This window comes from Lineus longissimus, chromosome 10 (genome assembly GCF_910592395.1).
Source record: "Lineus longissimus chromosome 10, tnLinLong1.2, whole genome shotgun sequence".
Lineage (NCBI taxonomy): Eukaryota > Metazoa > Nemertea > Pilidiophora > Heteronemertea > Lineidae > Lineus > Lineus longissimus.
Genome location: NC_088317.1, coordinates 481,297 through 501,865, shown reverse-complemented (window position 1 = coordinate 501,865; position 20,569 = coordinate 481,297). Strand labels below are relative to the sequence as shown.

Genomic DNA, 20,569 nt, shown 5'->3' with positions numbered 1-20,569 from the left:
ATATCTACCTATCTACCTAACAACCTACCTAACGTTGTGTTATATCTACCTATCTACCTAACAACCGACCTAACGTTGTGTTATATCTACCTATCTACCTAACAACCGACCTAACTTTGTGATATATCTTCTTAAACCGACCGAGATACTACTAACACCAAAATATAGTAAGCATCAATGTATAGTGACTAACTTGATTTGAACAGTCGGCCACGGCCCTAAACCATTTTTACTGTTATGACTTACCCATTGGTGGCAAAAACGTGTTTGAAATGTCTCGATGTACTGATGTATGAGGACAGGCAGAATCTGAGCATGGCGATGTCATCGCAATGGAGCAGAAAGGTTCCATTAATGACGTTCAGGAAGAGAGGGATGTCCCCCATCCAGTTGAAAGTTGAGGTCATGGAATGGAACAGCGAGTTCACCATCTAGAAAATAAAAGGTTTGAAGTTTCATCTACATTGTATCAGCAACTTCTTCCATTACTAGGACATTGTTTGGCAGACAAATCAGACGAGTTTAATGAATCAAATCGATGTCACTTCCGTTCAGCGCAATAGTGGTTAAACATTGCTTATTGATTTGTACTGCGGCCGAACTGTTTGCAGAAGGCTTAAGAGGCTGAGAAGGATACTGATGATGCCGTTCGCAAAACACACGTTCAGAGGTAATCAACTGAAAAGATTGTGCAGAAAAGGTCAGTCACGTTCTTGAATAGGGAAATCTAACATGGTAGCAGACAACGTACTCTTGCCCAGGCAAACTTGTGTAGCATGTCGAGGCCGTACAATTCCTTGCCCATCTCGCCCTTATACAGGTTGAACTCCGCCTCTAGTGCCTTCCTTGGAAATGAAGGTAACTTGGTCAACTCTTCGTGGAGGAAATTGACGTGGGTCTGCATCTGAAACCAATGAAAGGATAGTTTGAAAGAAGCTGCTACTCGACTAATAGCCACAATCTGTTTTCCGGAACGCCAGATTATTTGAGAGAGAGGACAAGGAATTCATCCACCTCAACCGAGACGCAGGGCGCCAGCAAAGTGCCCACCATTTGTGACAATCTCATCTGATCACGTCTTGTTAATGGAAATACTGGTTTACCTGGTGTGGGGCTGTGCTCTGCAAGACTTCTGTGGCAAACATGACCTTGCCGATTTCTACAAACTTCATTGTGAATGCTTGTTTCTGCAGTGTGTTGAAAGCATCTTGTGGATCCATATTGACCAATGACAATTGAGGGTAGAAATTTCGGCGGAAGAAGTAGAGGTCTCGCACGTAGGAGTTGAGGTTGTGCATTTGGTCTGGAAAAGAAAGCAAAACCTTTATGTCAACCTTGTCTCATAGAAAGGCAACACTAGTTACCTTAACTGCCCCAAACTTCCTTTCCCACTGTACTTATACAGCGTCCACGAAAACAGAAAGGGCAACTCTACGTTCTTGTCTTGTTCGTTCCGCCAGAAGATGCTTGCCTTAGAACATGCACACTTGGGTTCATTTCAACATGAAACGATATCGGTACTTACTGGACTTTGTATCGACAAGGAAACACGTGTTTTTCTCATTGTCTGGGATGTTGAAGAAATCAATGCTATCTTCAAGGATCATCGAAAACTGTGTGTCCTGAAAAAATGCAGCAAATATCAACAATGGTAGACTGGTCCAATCCTCTTTCGTGACCGGAGATTATAAGTTCTTAGTTTCGAAAAGTGCAAGAAGGTGCAGTTTCAATATATGCTTACCTCATGAATCGGAAACTGAGATGGTATGCTAGTCAAGTCTGTACCATGAACGACCACTTTCTTCGCACTTGGTACATTGGCCGTTACCAGAAGTGTAGGCTGAAATATAAAGAATCTGTTAAAGGTCCAAACATACGTTTGTAGATGACATTAGAAAAGTAACTTCGATCTTTATAGCAGAGACCTTCAGTGAAAACCGGATTTCGTCTCGATACCAAGGCGAGTAGCAGTAAGTCCACACAAAGTCCGAAAGAAGGAATGCAATGACTTTCTAAAGCTCCAACATATCGGGGAAAATGAAGCTGCACCATTACTTACATCACATTGTTCTTTCCTCAGAGTTTGCTTCAAATCTTTGAAGTAAATACCTTGAACGCTGGGAACAATCTGAAAATAGCAAAAGGTAAGTCAATTTGTGATACACAAATGACAGTCGAACACGACTGCGTTGTCAATCGATGGTTTTGCAAATCTGTATGTCATGATGTATGCACGTCAAATGGTGTCTATACCTTTTCCCTAACAAGTATGCCCCTTGGCCCGCCGCATCGCGTAATCACAATATTGGAGATCTTCTCTCTGTTGGCAACTCAGCATTCTCTTAAATAGGTTCTGGCTTACCATCCAAAGCATTGAAAGTGCGCCTCCGATGGCCTCCTGGCTGCCTTCACACGGGCTCCGCACATAAAACATCACGAAGCCAATCTAGAAGAACAAAACATCTCAAGTAACAAGATAAATGTTGATTCCCGTCCAGGAGAATCAGACTCTTCGATATAAGATGGAGAACTTGTTGCATTACGCACGCCCTAGAAGAAGTGGAGGCCTAAATGAGAGAGAAGATTGTTCGACTGGTCTAAATCGTGGGTTCGCGACTTTAACTTACTCTTTGCCCGGGACTGTGAAGCAGAATGGCTTTTTGAAGAAAGACCCAGTTCAGCTCGAAATCGTTGCAATAACTACATATCTAATTCATTCTGGTCCTTAACTTACAATATAGTTAAATATGGTATGAGCCGTCTGTGCTGGTAGTGTAGGCATCCGTATCATGAGTCTTCGCAGTACAAAGAACAGTTCGTCCTGACTTTCCTTCTTTGTCAACTTCTCCAGGAAATGGCGGAAGAATAGTGGAGGATCCTCAACTAGACACCACCAGATGATCTTTTCAGCCACCTCAGACACTGAAATAGAATGTTAAAGGTCCAAACATACGTTTGTAGAAGACATTAGAAAAGTAACTTAGATCTTGATAGGAGTGACATTCAGGGAAAACCGGATTTCGCCTCGATACCAAGGCGAGTAGCAAGCTTATGTTGTTGGGACAGTAATCATATTCATCACAACTTGAGACGAAAGCCCCATCAGCTGGTGTTCCTAATTCGTGATCATTGGCCCAATCATATCAACAACTGTATTGTACATTTTGTTCTCTCGAATGTCAGTAGCTCGCTCTCGTATTAACATCTGGATAGCTGAATAAAAGCAATGAACGTTATCCACCAGGAAAAGGTTTCTTACGTTTCTTGCCAATGTGTTAAACTTGTTACTGTCATTGAAGTGCTTACCAGATATACCATCTTGATTGACCTCCAGGTCATCGAGAAGGTGAATTATGGGTAAGACAGCAGCACAGATACAAGATGGAAACGTCGGCTGCGCTAGCTGCATCGGCTGCGTGTGAGCTCGCTCGACTTGCTCCTCGTCTGGTTGGCGGGAAAGAGGAAACAAGAGCACGATCTATAATGAATCCTCATTGAGCTTTGGACAGGAACCGCTAATGTGTTTCTGAACTTTCATAAAATCTTCTGCATATCAAATAGTAGAAGAATGGAGCTTCCGGTATTGATTGTTTTAGAACGAATCTCTAACGAATTTACCAAGTTCGACCCACCCAGGTAAACTCATTCATAATCTCGTGAATAACTTGCTACATTCCTGCACAGGGGCAATCCTAGAATTGTCAGCGTGAGCATGCCATGGTGGCATCTCGCCGGGGCGTATAACATCCTATTTGGTCATCATTCGCTATCTAATGATATTTTGATTCTCTATTTAAAAGATACAACAACCATGACAGTTCGGACGACCATGCAAAAGGAACCCACACCTAACATTTCTAGAAACTAACATAACTAATGAAAATGATCTCCACCAAGCAGCCCAATGTTTAGCATAATCAGGCAAATTTCAAAAGCACCATTGAAGATGGACATATTCTCAAAAAGTGCTCAGAAATTTTAGATTCCATTTTAAATTGAAGACTGTCGAGATATTGTTGGCGCATCTAGTGAAACTAACAGAGAAATGGAAGTGTTCCCTTCACCAAACCGTTGTGAAATACAACGTGTAGATAGAACAGAAATAGAACAAAATGAAACGCTTAAACGGCAGTGAAGATGTGATAGAGACTGTTAATCTAACATTATCTGCGAAGGTGTAGTACGACTCTAAAGATGTAGTGGAAGAAAATATGTTGAGAACTGATATCGGTAAAGGCTGTCTAAAAGTCTAGTTAGTCAAAGATTGAAACCGTTGTCTAAGTATTCAATGGTAAAAGGACACAGACATTGTGACTGGAAAGTCCTTCCACGCCCGCAACCTTGAAAGTATTCCTCATGGTATAGCTTGTGGCAAGTACATGCAAGATCATTCTTCAAACGGGTTAGTTACGAATGAAGTATCTTCAAGTCATTTGAACAAAGCATTTCACCCAACATCCAGATTTCGTTTTCAAGTTTAGACCACTTCCTTATTAAGACTTCTTTTATTTCTTTAAATGGGAAAAATCAAATACCAAAACATGCACACCGAGAGCTAAATAAAACACAAAACAAATATAAACAGGTAATCTGATGATTAAGGCAATAATGAATTTGTTGGCCAAAATCAATTTTTCTTGAGATACAATTTTTTTTGCTGCGTAAGATACATTTTATCTTACGACCATGCCTTTCAGGTGATACGCTTGGGGTACATTCCAATTTGAAAACAAGAGCCTGAAAGCACGATCAGTCTTAAAGTCTAAACCTTCTTGTTTGTATACTGAAAACTGATCACCAAACTCCTTCTCCATTCACGTTCCCTTCTTTTTACTCATTATGGCAGAGACAATTCTTATCTAAGTCGTGCAGCTGATGGCTATTGTACCATGACAATACACACGTAAATTAAAGCAAATGGAATGATTTCAATGAAAATGCAGTATATAACATGTTACCTGTTAGGGTACATGTTACCTGTTAGGGTACAGATGTTTAAGTTGAATCTGGCTTGGTTCGAGAAGCGTTCCCTACATGCTCTACGAGCTAATAAAAATAGCCTAGCCATCCAGTGTTGGGGTCAACTGTTTCGTCATAGCGGCACTAGACACAGAGCTGCTACATTTTGCATAAAAGATCCACAACAACGAGGGGAGAGACTTAGTACAACATTCACAATTTGCATGACATGGGGTGTTTCTGGGTTTCAGAATCTCCACGTTCAATCTCCCTTATTCAGTGTTCATGATCAGAAATATAGCATAAATTAGCATAAATTAGCATAATTCAAGTTAAATTTGCATAAAGTCACATAATTTAGCGTATATTAGCACCAATTTGTACCATGCTCAGAGTGATATTCTTACTTTGATAAAAAAAAGAATACGATTATGATGTAGCATAATTTGAATAATTTGTGTCTTTACCGACCCCTACACAGGATGTGTCTCTACGGCAACTACTCTAGTCGCCTAGCAACCAATCCAAACCATGCACTAATATTTGATGCTTTAAACAATCATGTGATCATGAATGATGGGATACCTTCGAGTGGTGATCTGGCCCAGTGCATGCTGCCATTCCGCCAGGAGAGGCTACGGATTTGGAAATTTGAGGCGCGGGACGGCGCGACGGACATGCGCCGTGCCGCCATGTTAATCTCCTCGGGGATAGCTATATCGAGCAAAAAGCACATGCATATTATCACACAGATGACGTCAGAAGGGCGGAAGAAGAAAGAGGGTTTGTAGAGGGACGCTCATGTCACGAGAAAAAGTGGCATCAGATGATTCGATTCACCATAACCATTACGATAATAGTAAAAGTGTGTACAAGCTTTCGAGCTGGTGCCACAAGTAGGCCCTAGGTGTTGGCCGAAGCACCCCAAACCACACCGACTTCCTGACATGAGAGTGCATATCGGTAATACGCCTTTAAAGGAAGATTCATCAGGGTGAGAGGACTCTCAAGGGCAATGGTGAATTGGGCTTTGATGTACCAAGTGACGAAATGTGAAGACAGAGCAGTTGAAAAGGACATTACGTTCTGAAATCTGGCAAGTTTGCTGCCTCCACCACTTCAGGGCCTATAATCATATCATACTTAAGTATCAAGTGTGAGAGACATTGTCCAGACACCAGGCAAGCACATACTTCCACAGATTACACAGTCGAAAGCACAGGACCAAACGTGACAGAATATCATCTCGACAAAGTGTAAGATAACTCGGGCAGAGAATACTTGAACCATTGGACAACTACGTTACACGCACAAGACAATGGCGTGGACATGCAGTTAGTAAAGGCATATTCTGCGACTCGGATACTCATTTTATAGGCCTATCTTTTTATCAACACATATTAAACTGCTCTGGGAAAATACTTTTCATATGATACTTTGTGCCCAAAAGCTTTGCCAAGTAGTTTTTTGTGGTCGGGTAAGCTTAATGCATTAATCAATACTTAGACATGACAGTGCACTTCAGTAGTTTTGCTTCACCATGGACCACGGCGGTCCGTTATGTAATAGAGAGGCGACATATCATTACACAAGTGGAAAAGATTAAAGAACGGGAGAGCGATTTAGAGGGTCCTGATGGCGAACTGAAAGCAATAGTGCTTACACATTGTATTCAGAGTGTCATCACAAGGATCGTGGAAGAAGCAAAGCCCATAATGCTGACTACACTACTACTAAAAAGCACTCTTCTCTTGGTTACCAATACATCTTTAAAGATCTTTCATCACGATATCAGGTCATTTTAGCTGTTCAGGTCAGCTTAGCCATTCATGCCAGCGACATTGAAACTAACTAAAGGTGTCCCTACCTTCATCATGCTCGTCTGTACTGTGGTGTAACGCTGGTTCGTTAGCAGCTAACTGAGATGCGTTGATGGTGTTAATGAGGAACTTTTCGCGAGCTTCACGTTTCCGGTCCTCTTCAGCAATGAGGGCCTGGTGTATCATCTCTTGTTGCTGTTTCCGCCGTGTCGTTGTGGCTGTCACTAATGATTTCTGGAAATCAAACACCTTCTATTATCTTCAGATGATGGTGGGAGTAGATGGATCGTTCAACGGAACAACTGGTGGAGAACAACAAGAACAACAATACGAATTCTCTGCGGAGGAAAAGAATGCAGCTGCGGGAAATCTTGTCGGAATTGGCAAAATGAGCACATGTGAAATGCACCAATCCTCTCTAGGATAACAAAACTTACAGATCCCTCTTGGCTCAAGGTGACCTCTTCGACCTTGGTTTTGAAATGTGGCATCCATGGCGGGTCCACGATCGTCTGGGTGGGGTTACCGATGGTGGGGGACGGCAGGACGAAGTCAATGCTCGGGGGTGGAACCTGAAATGATTGTTGGACTTAGAAATTTTTTCATCTTTCAGAAACTCTGCGTCAAAGGTTATCAGACCTAGAGGGTAATGTGTACCAAGTTTCAAGTTCATAGCTTTTGCGGCTATCGAAAACGAATCCCTAATAAGCGTGATATCACACTTTCTAGGTTTTCACTTTTGGCCCCCTGGGGGCCAGGTCGAGAATTAGATCGGACCGAAATTCAGTGTCAGAGGTAACCTGACCTAGGGAGTCCTGTGTACAAAGTTTCAAGTTGATAGCCCTAGCAGTTAAGAAACAGTGAGCCAATGAATAGAAGTCTGACCTTACCTTGAAGAACATATTAGCCCCCTCCTCCATTCTTGGCCACATCTGATAACGGAACCGCCATAAGATGCTGTATCTGCAAGAGAACAGAACCGGATGTTTAAAACTTCTTTATCATCAGTGTTCATTGGCTGTGTGTAACACACACAGTTCCAAGTTTGGTGATTCTTATTCCAAGTGGACAGGCATGGGATAGATATCAGAACAACTTCCGAACTCACCTAAGAATGGCATTTATCCTCTGGTTGGTGTCTTCATGTTGTAACTCTTTGGTCATCATTTCCTGAACTTGTTCAGGGACCTTAATGGCCGACAGGATGAACACGGACGCTGCGAGAGAAAGATCGAAATGTCAAAGTGGACTTGAAGTGAACAAATTACACAGTTGGCACTGTGCAGCAGTTCCCGATGACCGTATGTTTCTAAAGCCTGATAAGTAGATCACTCAGCCAAGTGAATGCAAGGTCTCACAAGATTGTCCATCTCCATGTTTAATAAACTTGTCTATTCTTATCGCTTTTCTATCTCTGGGTTAGGTCAGACCCTTCTTACCCCCAGACCTGACGCACAGAACAGACAAGTCGATATAATGTCGTCGTCTCTACACAAGTTTTACCTGCAGCTGAAGCCAGCTCCTGGTCATTCTCCAACAGTAGTTCCCAGGCGACAGGAAGCATGTCTACAAAGTGGTCATCCTGGAGGACTGGGGATGCCTTGCTCATAAGAGCCATAGGACTGTGACATAACTTCTGAACCTGAACACAGAGTTAGAAGACAATTTCAGATGTAAATCTCTTTGTAGCAATTGTTGGAAAGGTGAGAACATAGAAAACTGTTCTAAATGCTGAAGTCGTCAAATCTATCAACATAGCCATATGCTGGAAATCGCTTAACCAACACTTTTATATGGTGCTACTACATGTATAAGCATCAAAGTTGGCCACATCCTTTGGTAAATGATAGATTTTTGACAGACCTTTCCTCAGTAGTATCTGAATTGAACTCTATTAAACAACCATTGAATATTCTCAAAATAAGATGGACTGTTTTACCTGAGACTTGAGATATTTGACCATGTAGGTATCCTCCTTCTTCTTAGGTCTCGGACACGGGTCTTTCTTGTCCCTATTCGCATCTATCTTCATCAGCTTAGCCAGGTTCACGTCACTCCTAATCTTGTCAAGAAGAGGCGTGCTTTCACGACGCCTGATCGGGGACGAAGGTTGGAAGACAGACTCCTGTATTTAAAATCACAAGATGATTACCTTCCAACTGGCATTTTATCGAACTGGGTGATTCATATTTTGGATCGCCATTTTATGTAACGGGGAGACTGACAACCATAGGGTCCAAGAAACATCTCTATACAACATGTCAGTGATTGAAATATAACAATGGAACTAGGCAGAAATGAAAAGGCTCTGACCTTTTTTGTGTACTGAATGTCATTTTCACCAATATAACGTCATGACAGATACGGTGGATTGTATGATACTAGAATATGTGCAGTTACAGTTCGGAGGTGGACACAATGACTTGTCACCAGTTGACAATGGACCCCCTGATAACTACTGATGATTGACCAACAGCTCTTTCATATACATCCAAAGCCAACTTCAAAACTCTAAATATTCTAAAAGCGAGCTACTGATCATGAGCGTGCACTTTGTAACTTGATTACTTTAGGTACATAAACATCTTTAAGATGCGTAAACACGATGGTGAACAGATTTAGATAATCTTTGTTTTACAGCAAGTGCTAGTATAAATCAACCGTGATAGTGCTTTATCTAAGACTATCATAGCACGTGACAAGAAACCATGTGGGGGCAAATAGCCTTCGCTAGCTATATTGTCGCGAAATATTATGTGAACATACTTACAATCTATGTCAACTAAATTTTGGTGATGGAGGGTAGGGGGTAGGGGTATTAACCGTACCACATTTACGTTATTGGCTTATTAGCCTGTGGTTAAACAAAGTGCTTTTAATCTATTTGATATCTATGTGATCTAACACGTAAGTATACCTTTGGTACAGAACAGTGACTCTTAGAAGGTGAAAGCTGTGAAAACGGACAGAAGGAGATAGGAAATTTAAACATCATCAGACACACTCATAATAACTTGAATTGAAAGGCATCTCCGGGTTTAAGTTCTTATAGCCCGTTAAAGAAAAGTCCCTGTTTTGAGCACAAGAACAGCGACCTTCTCTGCTCTAGGATGCGTATCTATCTGAAATATACAGCGAGGGTTCCTTTAAAAGCACTCTTTGTGATTAAATAACATCACCATGTCTATTATTTAAATTAGTATATCACAGGTACATGTACTGTATGTCACATGGTAACTGGCAAGCAAGCAGCGCCAACCTACCCGTCTTTTAAGCTTTTCCCTGAACGTGTCTTTCTTGCTATCATCTAACTTCCTACCATCTTCGTCCACATTCTCAGGTTCTTCACAATCATACACTTTAAAGGTTGCATTCATGAGCCGCGTACAGCTACGCTGTTGTCTCTCGTAGCAGTTCGGGTGGCAGAAGTTCTGATGGTCGCAGATGAAGTTGGAAGTATTGGCAAGTTGGATGATGACCTGTAAAGAAACATGCTTCAGAATTAATCATAACAAGTTAACTGGTAATTTCGCATTTCACTATAAGAAGCCTGCAGGAAAAAACAAAACAAGAACATATTTTGGAAGTCAATCGGACGAACAGTTCATGATTAGATGGCAAAATCAGAGACGATGATTATGACTTTAAATTATCACAAAATTTGAGTAGACAATTTGGTGACTCCACTACTGAAATTATTTCGAACTTGGTTATTATATTAGGTTTCGTATTTCATATAACCGGTGTGCAAGGGATAGTAGTCCTAGGGCTGATAGTCCGTGTAACAATAGCCCGCATTGCTAAATGTTTTGGTTAGGGTTAGCGGTACAATAGACCATGCTGGTATACAATGCTACCGGACTATGACTCCAGGGGGACTATATCCGCTGTCACACCGGTTTTAATTGCCCGTAGCCTACCTTGATCCATGGCATGTATGTGCAGAGATTGTCATCAGTGTCATATTCAGGGCTCTCCGCCATCTCATCAGGTGATTCCACATCGAGACTGTTGTGCTGAGGTGGGGCTGTGATCTCGTCGTCTGATTTCTCAGACTTGATGGATTGGACACTGACTTTCCTGGAGCGCATGCTGCCCATTCTCTTCAAACCTGCAACGGAGACCTATGTGTGAACACTGAAGAATCTTCAAACGCTGTAAGAAATCAGAATTGCCGAAGCTCCCGATCAGCTACCGATCAGCTACCGAATGAAACTGGCCCTTGATAACTTATTGACTCAGACCGATCTTTATGAGAAGCAAGAACTCCTACTTCTGCCTCTCGATCTACGTACCAGCCAAAGCAGCCATGCTGACAATACACATCAACAGCAATTTTAAATGTTACGCCAACATCATGAAGCCCATTACATCTCTTTAAATATTCAGAGTAGAGAAGAAGCTTTTTTGAACAGATGTTTGAAGCAAAATTATTACATTCATTATGGTTCTTTAAACTCTATCTCAAAAAGAACACGATTACTAAAAGTAAGTCACAATGTACCATGCCCGTTAAGCTATGAATATGTTAGTGGCCATCTAAGAAATGGCATTGCTATGATATTCTAAGCAGAGTTTGTGTAACGAAGGAAGTATCGTATCTATTTAATACAAATTACTCTACAATTATAAATCAATCGGGAATAAAACGTTGAAATCTCTAAGTAGTTATATTGCCTCGTAGTTCCCGAAGTAAACCTGTGTTGAGCATCTCCGAGATCTTTCGTTGACTTACGAAATTCTCTATCTAGAATGCTGTCAATGACCGAATAACTTCTAAAGATTAAAAGGCCTGGTTCGATCATGTTCATGGTTTACAACTATCTCTAGGAATCATCATATTGGTTAACAGAATGCACTGTTATTCAACACGTTTTTACGGAATTGGAAAAATCTCAAATGAAATTTCTTTATGAATGAACAAATCAGGCCTTTTAAGAAGAAAGAAGGAGCTTGATGAAGGAACGGAAGGATGGAGGAAACATTCCAGGATGGAGGAAATGAACACAGCTGAGAGATTAAGGATATGGATACAATTGGAGAACGTTGGATACACGGTAAATGTATCAGAAGAGGACATGGTAATCTGGGTTACACCACTTTGAATGAAATCTGACAATGAGATGTGTTGTTCTGCACCTCATCATCTGTGGGTTTTGAATAATGAGACGAAAACACCAATACATCATTTAGTATAAGAGGCAAAATATACGTCTTAAATGTTCAAATAAGAAATAAGGAGGTTGAGATTTAGAAAACAGGGTCATGAGTATATATGACAGTCTTAACAATACTACTCAACAGTCGTAACACTGAATATGACCATTGTTGACACTGAGGAGAGACACATTAAAGGAATACAAAATATCATGGTGGAAAATACTTGGGTATAATATCTCTTGAAAACATTTAGGAGAAGACATATAAGGGAGATGGATAGGTTGACGTTGAGTCCCATTTATAGCAGTATTACTGTAGTATATAGTCCATTTATGCCCTTCAAAACAGGGCACAGATCGTCAAGAACCAGGCAACTGTGAAATATAACATATAGAGACCAATCAGGAACATCATTACGCTTTAGGTCCATTCACAGCTTCTCCCAGGTTGTTGACCATTTGCACCATGTTTCAAAGGCAGAGCATGCAAAGGTTTAAGTCATACCTGCACTGAATGCAACAGCTAAAGAAAAATGATAATTTACTTTAGCAAGATACACACACATACACCTGAGCAGGACTTTTACAGATTCGATATAAATATGAGACATAAACATCAAGTTCATTTGCAAGTTCTATATTCTATCAGCTTTCCTCTTCAAATGGATTTAAAGCCAGATGCTGACCAAAAACAACTGACAAAGGGGAAAGATGGGAAATGCCAACTCGTTACTTTTATCATACTCCAAAGGATCGATAATCCTAATCTCTCAATCTGTGTTGGTTTAAAGGACTAAGAAGAGAATCACTGAAAATCATTATGTTGTGTTATATCACTGAGAATTTGTTCATTTGATTCAAAAATAAGAATTAACCTTAAACGACTGGTCTCACTTGACTGCACAAACAACAAGTTCATTGACGTGACAGGTCAGAGTGACGCTCTCGTGTAAAGAAAAAATGAAAAATATTCCTCGAACGGGTTCGAACTCGGAACACTCGACACTTGCTCCATGCTGTCTTACCCACTATGCCATGAAGCCGTTGTTGTAAATGAACATATTTTTCAGTTTTACATTTCACGTTCAAGCTTGACAGAATGGCGTCTTTTGTGCCATCTGCACCATTTTCAGTTTCAAAGTGGCCTTTAAAATTTGCCCTTTTACAATATTGGCAAAGTGAATTCACAAGATACATAATAAGGAGATGAACATGACACCCTCTGATGATTATAGGAGCACGCAGCAACTTTTCGAGTTTTAAAGATGCAAAACAATTTCCCGTTTTGCTAGTATTAAAACCATGCGTGTAATGAGGAACTGTCTGATGAGGTGGCATTCGATTTCCAACATTGGTCACAAATGGCCACTTATGGTAAGATATGCTCCACATCCAATGCTCTGTTGGTGAATACGGTATAGCGCCACTGAGGCCAGCTGGTAGAATATCATATCTGAGGGCGTTTGAAACGTGGCGGACCGGTCGTTGAAAACATGGCGGACGGGCTTTAGTGTTTTCTGAATTGACCGTCAGGTCTTTGAACTGTTAAATATCCACCATGGAAAAAGAGACCGGCTGGCATGTGGTCAAAATACAAAGACCATGTGGGGACAAGTCATTACGGGCCCAGATAAGTGGGGCTAAGGTAAGATAATTGAATTAGGTCAAGCCACAGACATCGAAAATGTAAAAGAAGGATGAGGCAAATAATTGTAGATGTAACGTTACAAACAATGGTAAAGGTCATAACCATTCACAAATCGAGGTCAAGGCCACACTGACAAGACGGAGAGAAAGTCTAGGCAACAGACAATAAGACAATGGCTGGGATCCAATGCCACTCAGTGGTAAATAGGTCAAGACCACAGATCAAAGCAAGAGTTGGATAGATCAAACCACACTATATAAAGGTGACAGCCATCAACAATGAGAGGTCGAGACCATCATCAATTTCAAGGCCACACAATAACCAGGTCAAGGCTACAGATTAAAAAAACACACATAATAAAACCTTGCAAAGTTGAAGCAAGTAAAACAGTTTTTTTCATCTCAAGTTGGCCAGCAAGAAATGAGTGTACCACGGAGGACGGTGTTGATTAATCATAAAGAGTTTCAGGCCAATTTGTGATGAAGGAAAGTAATGGACAGAGGACAACCATCACTGCCACCACATAGGGGGCACCACTGTAGCAAGAAGTGTAAATACCTTTTGGTACTAAACATGGTGGCAATTCTGAAAGAAAATAATAAGCAGATGTTCTTTCAATTGTTTTCTTCCAAGAAGTACAGTTTTCAATGCTCCAATTTAGAAATTTAGCGATGGTCAGTATCACATTAGTCTTAATGGCTTTCAGGGAGAGTCAGAAGCATCTAACGTCTTGGAGAAACGTGTCAATATGGTTATTAACTCCGGACCCTTGTACATGTTGTTGGCAGAAAGTATCTCAACTAAACGACTGGAAACTAAAGGGTCGTGTGTTGGAATCCACCTCCCGTGGAGGAATAACACAATGATATGGATGGCGACATTAATCATAAAGAGCTATCTATAATGATAAATATTTAAAATGATTATTCAACAACGAAACAGGTTAAGTGGTAATAGAACAAAAACCAAAATCACACCAGTTAGTACCACAAATACCCGCCGGTTTTCAGTGATTCTCTTAGGTGGCAGGACTAAAAGCGACTCTAGAGCAAACTAGAACAACAAAACTACATAACACTATGATTATTTTTGAATTTAATTTCGTACTGCCACCAGGCTCTCGTTTCATTTTGAAGCTCCGATTTTTAAAGCTCGAGTTTTGACCTGAATTTCTCCGCATCTTCAGCAGTTTTCTGCCCTGGGCCACACGCCTTTCTGAAAGACAAATAAATACAATGATTATTAATATGAACTTATTCATATTTAGTTCTAGGCAACAAAATGACACAAACATGCTAAAAACTGAAAAACAGTAAACCACCAAAATTTCGAGTTTTTTTTTCTTCAGATTTTAGAAGAAATCTCACTTTTTGAAATATTTTTGATCGCTTTTTGATCTTTTGCACCTCCATCATGATCATTTGCACGTCGCCGTAGCATGAAGCATTATATGACCTTGAACTTACCTTTCTTGTCGTCAGGGTCACCGGCAGCAGCTGAGATGGTGGTCGTACTACTGTGGAGTGAATCGGAGCGTTCTCGCTGCTCTCCCAAGACAGCAAAGCTGATCTTCCGGTCTCCGGGACTCCCTGGTGAAAGGGACGCTAGCATTTCAACAAGTGACAAAAGAAGAAAGAGTGACCAAACAATAAACAAATTGCAGAGAAGGAAATGAAAAGAAGGAAAGAAGGAAGGAGGAAGGAAGAAGTCATTTAGAAAGTACCAGATGTGTCGGTGCTATCCCACGTTTGTCGTTTGATAACACATTTTCAAACATTCCTTTAAGTACTTGCAACGGGGTTAAAGGTATCATGAATATCAGTTATTGTTTATTTTTATACTCTACATCATTTGCGGCCGCAGTTTGTTACTCCTGGCTGCTTTAGAATTTCACCAGATGTATCAGACGATTGGACTCGGTAGTCTACACATATCACTCTCTAAATGGCTCCGGGGGTGCGTGTTTGGTGTTGGTGGTAGGGGAGGGAGAGGGTTGATGCAGGGTCACAGAAGTAGAAGAAAGAGTTTTGCAAATAGCAGTAAAACCACTTGGTCCTAATAAACTGAAATCCAGAAAAAAATACTCTCTGCTCTTTACTTTTGTCAGGATATTGAACTCAGGAAGGCGGCTGTGAGAGCTAAGATATTCACAGAGCATGAACTAGGTCCAAATGGAATGAGAGTTCTTGTAATAAATGGGCAAAATGAGATAAAGATTCAACTAAATTTTCTTTCACTGCTAAATTAATCTATAAGAAGCTTTGGTGGCGCGGTGTGGGGCAACTAAATCAGGAAGGGACCACTGGGTGAAGATTTGAAAAAGATAATGAAAGACATTCAATTCAAACCTTCAACGGATTGTAATGTTAAACATTTTATGCACTACTAATAAAATTAATTAAATTCAGACTTCATAGTTGTTGAAAACGTTTTGAGTGGAGTCAAAGTTGTAGATAGCTGCGGGTCCTAATATTTGCAGAATTTACTTGAGAAGAACTTAGAGAGAATAGCATCAGAGACCACGTAGCAGATACCAACGTTACTAGACACCAGCTTATAAGTTACAGGTTGACAAAATCTATGACAACACTACAAGAGAAGCGCCATTGCATCACCTAGTTGTTGTGGTCCAACGTGATTAGGCACGTGGGGCATGACCTTGAGTAACCTTGGACAACGAAACAACGGAAAATCTGATCTAGGATAACATTCCACTTTCTTGCGAATGAAGAATTTAGGGTGACTTTATTGTCAACTCCTCCGAGACGGCAGACATTGACTGAGGAAAGCCCAGACTGCTTTCAGATTTTACTTGTGGTTCAACTACTAGTACGTCCTTCGAGGAATAGTCAGTCGGCAAGGTCAGCAACTTATCATTAGCTCAAGGTCATCTCCCTGATGCCATCAGGACCACAATCGTTACACCCTCTAAGACAAAAGCACAAGGTTTACCATATGGCTGATCAGTGAACGAGGCAGAGCTACGATCCGAGTGGACAGGACTGCTAAGGACGCTGCTCCATCTCTGTGATGCTTTCTCCAATGTGTGCTCCCTCTTTGAGGCTTTAATCTTGGGTATGTACTGGTAGGTCTCTCGGAGGAATGTGGTGATCTCTAAAAGGAGCTGACAGGCGACCATCTTCAACGCGTGGGGACAGTCTGAGCCAGTATGATTGACTGTGGCTGTTAACAAAAATCGATCATATAAATACATAGTGGTTTATACATTTGGCTTCACCAGTAGATTCTGCTGTAATGGATGCAAGATTAATCAAAGTAACACGAACTTGCTGAAAACGAATCAAAAGTGCTTCGATAGGCCTGCCTGCTCTAAAGAGTCACGTCTAGATTACCCAACATACACCCCTGACTGCGCTGATGTTCCCTCATGTCCAATTCATCTCAACTAGGACAAAGCATATACCACACACCCTCGTCCATGAAGTCTTCATCATCATCCGCCTCCCTCAGCTCTTTCTTTCTATTATCATCTTTGACCTGATGGATGTGGTCAAACTTGTCCTTGTGTTCCTGCATCAGGATCTGCTCAAGCTTCAAACCAAGAGCCTGCAAAGCAATGAGGAAATGTGAAAAATGCAATGTTGAATACTTAGCTAAACTGTGCCGGAACTACCTCTTTTGGACCCATCCCTTAACTAAACGAACAGATGTCGTCTACAGTTGCAAAACAATCTCACATCCATACTTCCTTCTCCTAAGCTTCCACAAGCTTAGGAGCAAGATATCTGAGTTTATTCAAATGTCACGAAGTTGTGTTACTCACCTCAGCCCACATGTAGAACATTCTACCCGCAGTCCGTTGCAGTAACGTATTTCTCTTGTAACCTGATGGTTGTCCACGACTCTGTAATGGTCCTCCAAGCCGGAAGCTGGGCAGGTTCAACCGCATCCAGTTTGGCCAGTCGCCGCGGTTACAACGATGCACAAAATGGGCACATTCAAGGAGCAGTGCTCCCCGAGCAACCACAGGGGCTTCCTGCAACAAGAGTAGTATGAGACATCAATTATGCAAGATAACCTTTAGTAGTAGATAACAATGTTCAGAAACTGATAGTGTTAATAACAAAAAGCACACTTTCTCGGTTTCTCAGCCCAATACCTGAACCATCAGTAACGACTTCTGAAGAAACGTTCGCTTCAATCGACGACTGACTTATCCAGGGTGCCGACAGTGAGATAAACTCGACTTACCAAATCCAACATGGCTGCAACAAGCTGGGGATCCGGGACGCTACCAGGCTGGATGCAGTCCATAAAGAACGAGAATCGGAGCATGCCTGACTTGACTGCCCAAGCATCGACGAGCTTCTTCTCTTTGAAGATGATGACTTCAGCTTGGTGTGAGTTGCCCACCTCCAGCGAGCCGCGGCGCATCAGATCTGTAAGGGCATCGACTTGGCGTTAGAGCGAGGGGAAGATGCCATGTCTATCATCATTGTTATTGGTACTCAATGAAAGCCTACGATCTGTGGTGGCCTTACACAAAATATATTGTCTTAAGGTTTCTATCTGGTACCATTATTTCCGAGTAAAGCAATCTCTTGCACGTGGCGGGTACAAACTCTGTGATGCTAAAGATAGAATCTAAGTGATTTGCCAGTGGTTAAGTTGTGGGTTGGTGTCAGTGAATTACAACTAATAAGAGATTATGTTGGGGTGAGGTCATAACTCTTATCTATTTCATGCGAATTAGTCAAAGAAACCAGATTGGTCAGTTTATCGGTAAGCAAAATTGTTAACCGTAGGTTGAGGTGGAAAGTAGGGAAGAGAGATGTTATTGGGAGTTCGGCATTTATCGGTCAGTCTGGTAGCATAGAGTTCATGTGTAGATTATGATGCAGCTATAGCTACAGTCAATCAGCAGTGACCAGTAAGGTCTGGTCACGAGCTATTCCAACCACAGAGTACCGATTCCCCTAAAGCGTTTTCCTACTTCAGTCCACGGTACGTCAAACTACACTTGGGTCCAGCTGGTATTTGAGATGTCTCATTGAAAACACCCACTAGTGAAGAAGTATCACCAAAGAATACAAACCGCACCAGTGGTTTTTTTTTAATAACTAAATAAACGCTGGAGCCAAGTGTATTTTGCCAAGGCAGCGAACAAAGTTGGAAAACGCCAAAGAGAAATCACGCCTTAATCGCAGCATTCAAATCTCACCATCATCGATACTTCCTCTTTTACTGAGGCGTTTCTTCCCGAAACTCTTTAGGCTGTCCTCAAGTCTCTTCCGTGCAGTGAGAAATGTCAAGGTTGCCTGCCCAGCTGCCTTGAAGGACATCCGCTTCCCGCGTTGGTGGACAGATTCACGACGGTTTTCGGCGAATTGTGAGAGGTCGGTGGTTGAGTCGTCTTCATGGTCTGATTTGGCCGATCGCCGCCATCCTGAAGACACGATGTCGAGAAAAGCTCACTGCTAGATTGCAAAGCCGATCGCCGATATCAGAAACCATGGGTTAGTCTTGTGAGATCGCCTTTGAAAGACAACCTGGGTAATCCTAGACCTAGACGCGACGTGACCTTTTCTGATGACTAATAGCATATAACGTGTCCTCACTGACACTTTCAGCAAATGTTTGTGTAACTTTTACTCTAAGTTGAGAATAAAGTAACATGCACTCCAACCTACTCTCGACACAACTACACCCTGTCGATTTTGTCGCTTGTGTGTTTGATCAGTCTTATCAGTATGTGAACAGAAAGAATGTTCGCATGTGATTCTACGTGCAACCTTAACAACTAAAGCTCTGGTGAACAAGAGAAGCTAGAAGGTGAAGTTAACATCTACATTTTGCAAAGGAACCGGGTCATGAGCTATTCCCAAGGCTGGGAGGCATCCTTACGGCCTGAACTAAATGACTTTACCCCCAACCACCATACGCTGAAATACAACCATGCGCGTTGCAAAACAACTTGAGAGGGCCCCAATCCATAATCATAGTCATTTCATTGTTTTACACAGAATGAAAGATTCTGACATGTGTCTGAATGTCAGGTCTTATATTGGAGGTGAAACCCTTCAAGTTATTTTGCAGTTAACGAAGCAAGCGCATGCGCCACAACCTTTGGTTGGTCTATATCTTGAGCTGAAGAACGGATTCCTTTCCAGGCCAGCCGGCATTGGCCGAAAGGTGAAGCTGACAACTCTCCGTGTGCTTTGCTTCAGGGCCCTGTGGTAGTTTTCAGAATTTTGTTTAACGCTTAATATGAAGAAGGACCTATTGTGAAACGCAAATTATCATGAAATGGCACAAAACAAACTGCTCTCTCACGGGTAAACCCTGAAATGCTGACATTAATAGTGACCTAGGGAATTAGGGAACAAAACCATGGACTTTCAGATATCAAGAGCTATCCAAAGATTAAGATAGTTTATGAGCAACTCAGACAAATGCAACAACAGTTTAGAAACCCGAGTTATTCTCAAAAATAGCATGGACCAAGTCCCTCATGGATACATTTCACTGCGGATGACAACAATTTTATCTTGTATCATAGACGACAGTTGGGTGTAAAATCGTCTCTTTTTGCAACGAGAATGATCGGGGAATCATTACACTTCTTCAATTAAACCTTTTAACGCAACTAGCACTTAATTCAAACTCGCCATAAACCACTCGTGATTGAACACCATTTTGTTTACCTGGATTAATAATGGATTAAATCATTTGCTACCTATCACACCACCTTATCAGCATTCTCCCAACGACCTCGTAAATATCGCTACAATGGCTATAAATTATCTGAACCCACCATCTGTGGTAAGATATATCGTCATATTGCCATCATCATTTACAAGTCTCTCATTTGATGGGAGGGGACAAAGATAGATAAGGCCAAGCAAACAGCCAGAAGAATCTTAAGAAAGACATGCATAGATATTTCGTCTCATAGCTAGAAAACTCGAATATCAAAATCTTACTCAATAGTTCAGATGCGAATGGACAAGCAGCCCAGACAT

General features: G+C 41.4%; 1 protein-coding gene across 1 annotated transcript in view; it reads right to left on the bottom strand.

Annotated features, from left to right (window-relative positions):
- The window catches only part of LOC135495015 (protein unc-80 homolog), a 94,433-nt gene that overhangs the window by 23,013 nt on the left and 50,851 nt on the right, over positions 1-20,569 (bottom strand). The window contains exons 16-43 of the mRNA XM_064783402.1: positions 18,769-18,993; positions 17,799-17,986; positions 17,371-17,583; positions 17,018-17,153; positions 16,539-16,769; positions 15,053-15,190; positions 14,751-14,801; positions 14,145-14,171; positions 12,444-12,461; positions 10,700-10,890; positions 10,043-10,258; positions 9,697-9,732; positions 8,719-8,904; positions 8,283-8,421; positions 7,888-7,996; positions 7,670-7,742; positions 7,217-7,351; positions 6,827-7,013; positions 5,545-5,673; positions 3,307-3,444; positions 2,735-2,922; positions 2,363-2,446; positions 2,060-2,128; positions 1,742-1,840; positions 1,526-1,622; positions 1,104-1,303; positions 752-904; positions 247-431 (exon numbers count right to left, since the gene is read on the bottom strand). Of these exons, the coding sequence (XP_064639472.1) occupies positions 247-431; positions 752-904; positions 1,104-1,303; positions 1,526-1,622; positions 1,742-1,840; positions 2,060-2,128; positions 2,363-2,446; positions 2,735-2,922; positions 3,307-3,444; positions 5,545-5,673; positions 6,827-7,013; positions 7,217-7,351; positions 7,670-7,742; positions 7,888-7,996; positions 8,283-8,421; positions 8,719-8,904; positions 9,697-9,732; positions 10,043-10,258; positions 10,700-10,890; positions 12,444-12,461; positions 14,145-14,171; positions 14,751-14,801; positions 15,053-15,190; positions 16,539-16,769; positions 17,018-17,153; positions 17,371-17,583; positions 17,799-17,986; positions 18,769-18,993 (3,841 nt within the window). The remainder of the gene's footprint in view (positions 1-246; positions 432-751; positions 905-1,103; positions 1,304-1,525; positions 1,623-1,741; positions 1,841-2,059; positions 2,129-2,362; positions 2,447-2,734; positions 2,923-3,306; positions 3,445-5,544; positions 5,674-6,826; positions 7,014-7,216; positions 7,352-7,669; positions 7,743-7,887; positions 7,997-8,282; positions 8,422-8,718; positions 8,905-9,696; positions 9,733-10,042; positions 10,259-10,699; positions 10,891-12,443; positions 12,462-14,144; positions 14,172-14,750; positions 14,802-15,052; positions 15,191-16,538; positions 16,770-17,017; positions 17,154-17,370; positions 17,584-17,798; positions 17,987-18,768; positions 18,994-20,569) is intronic.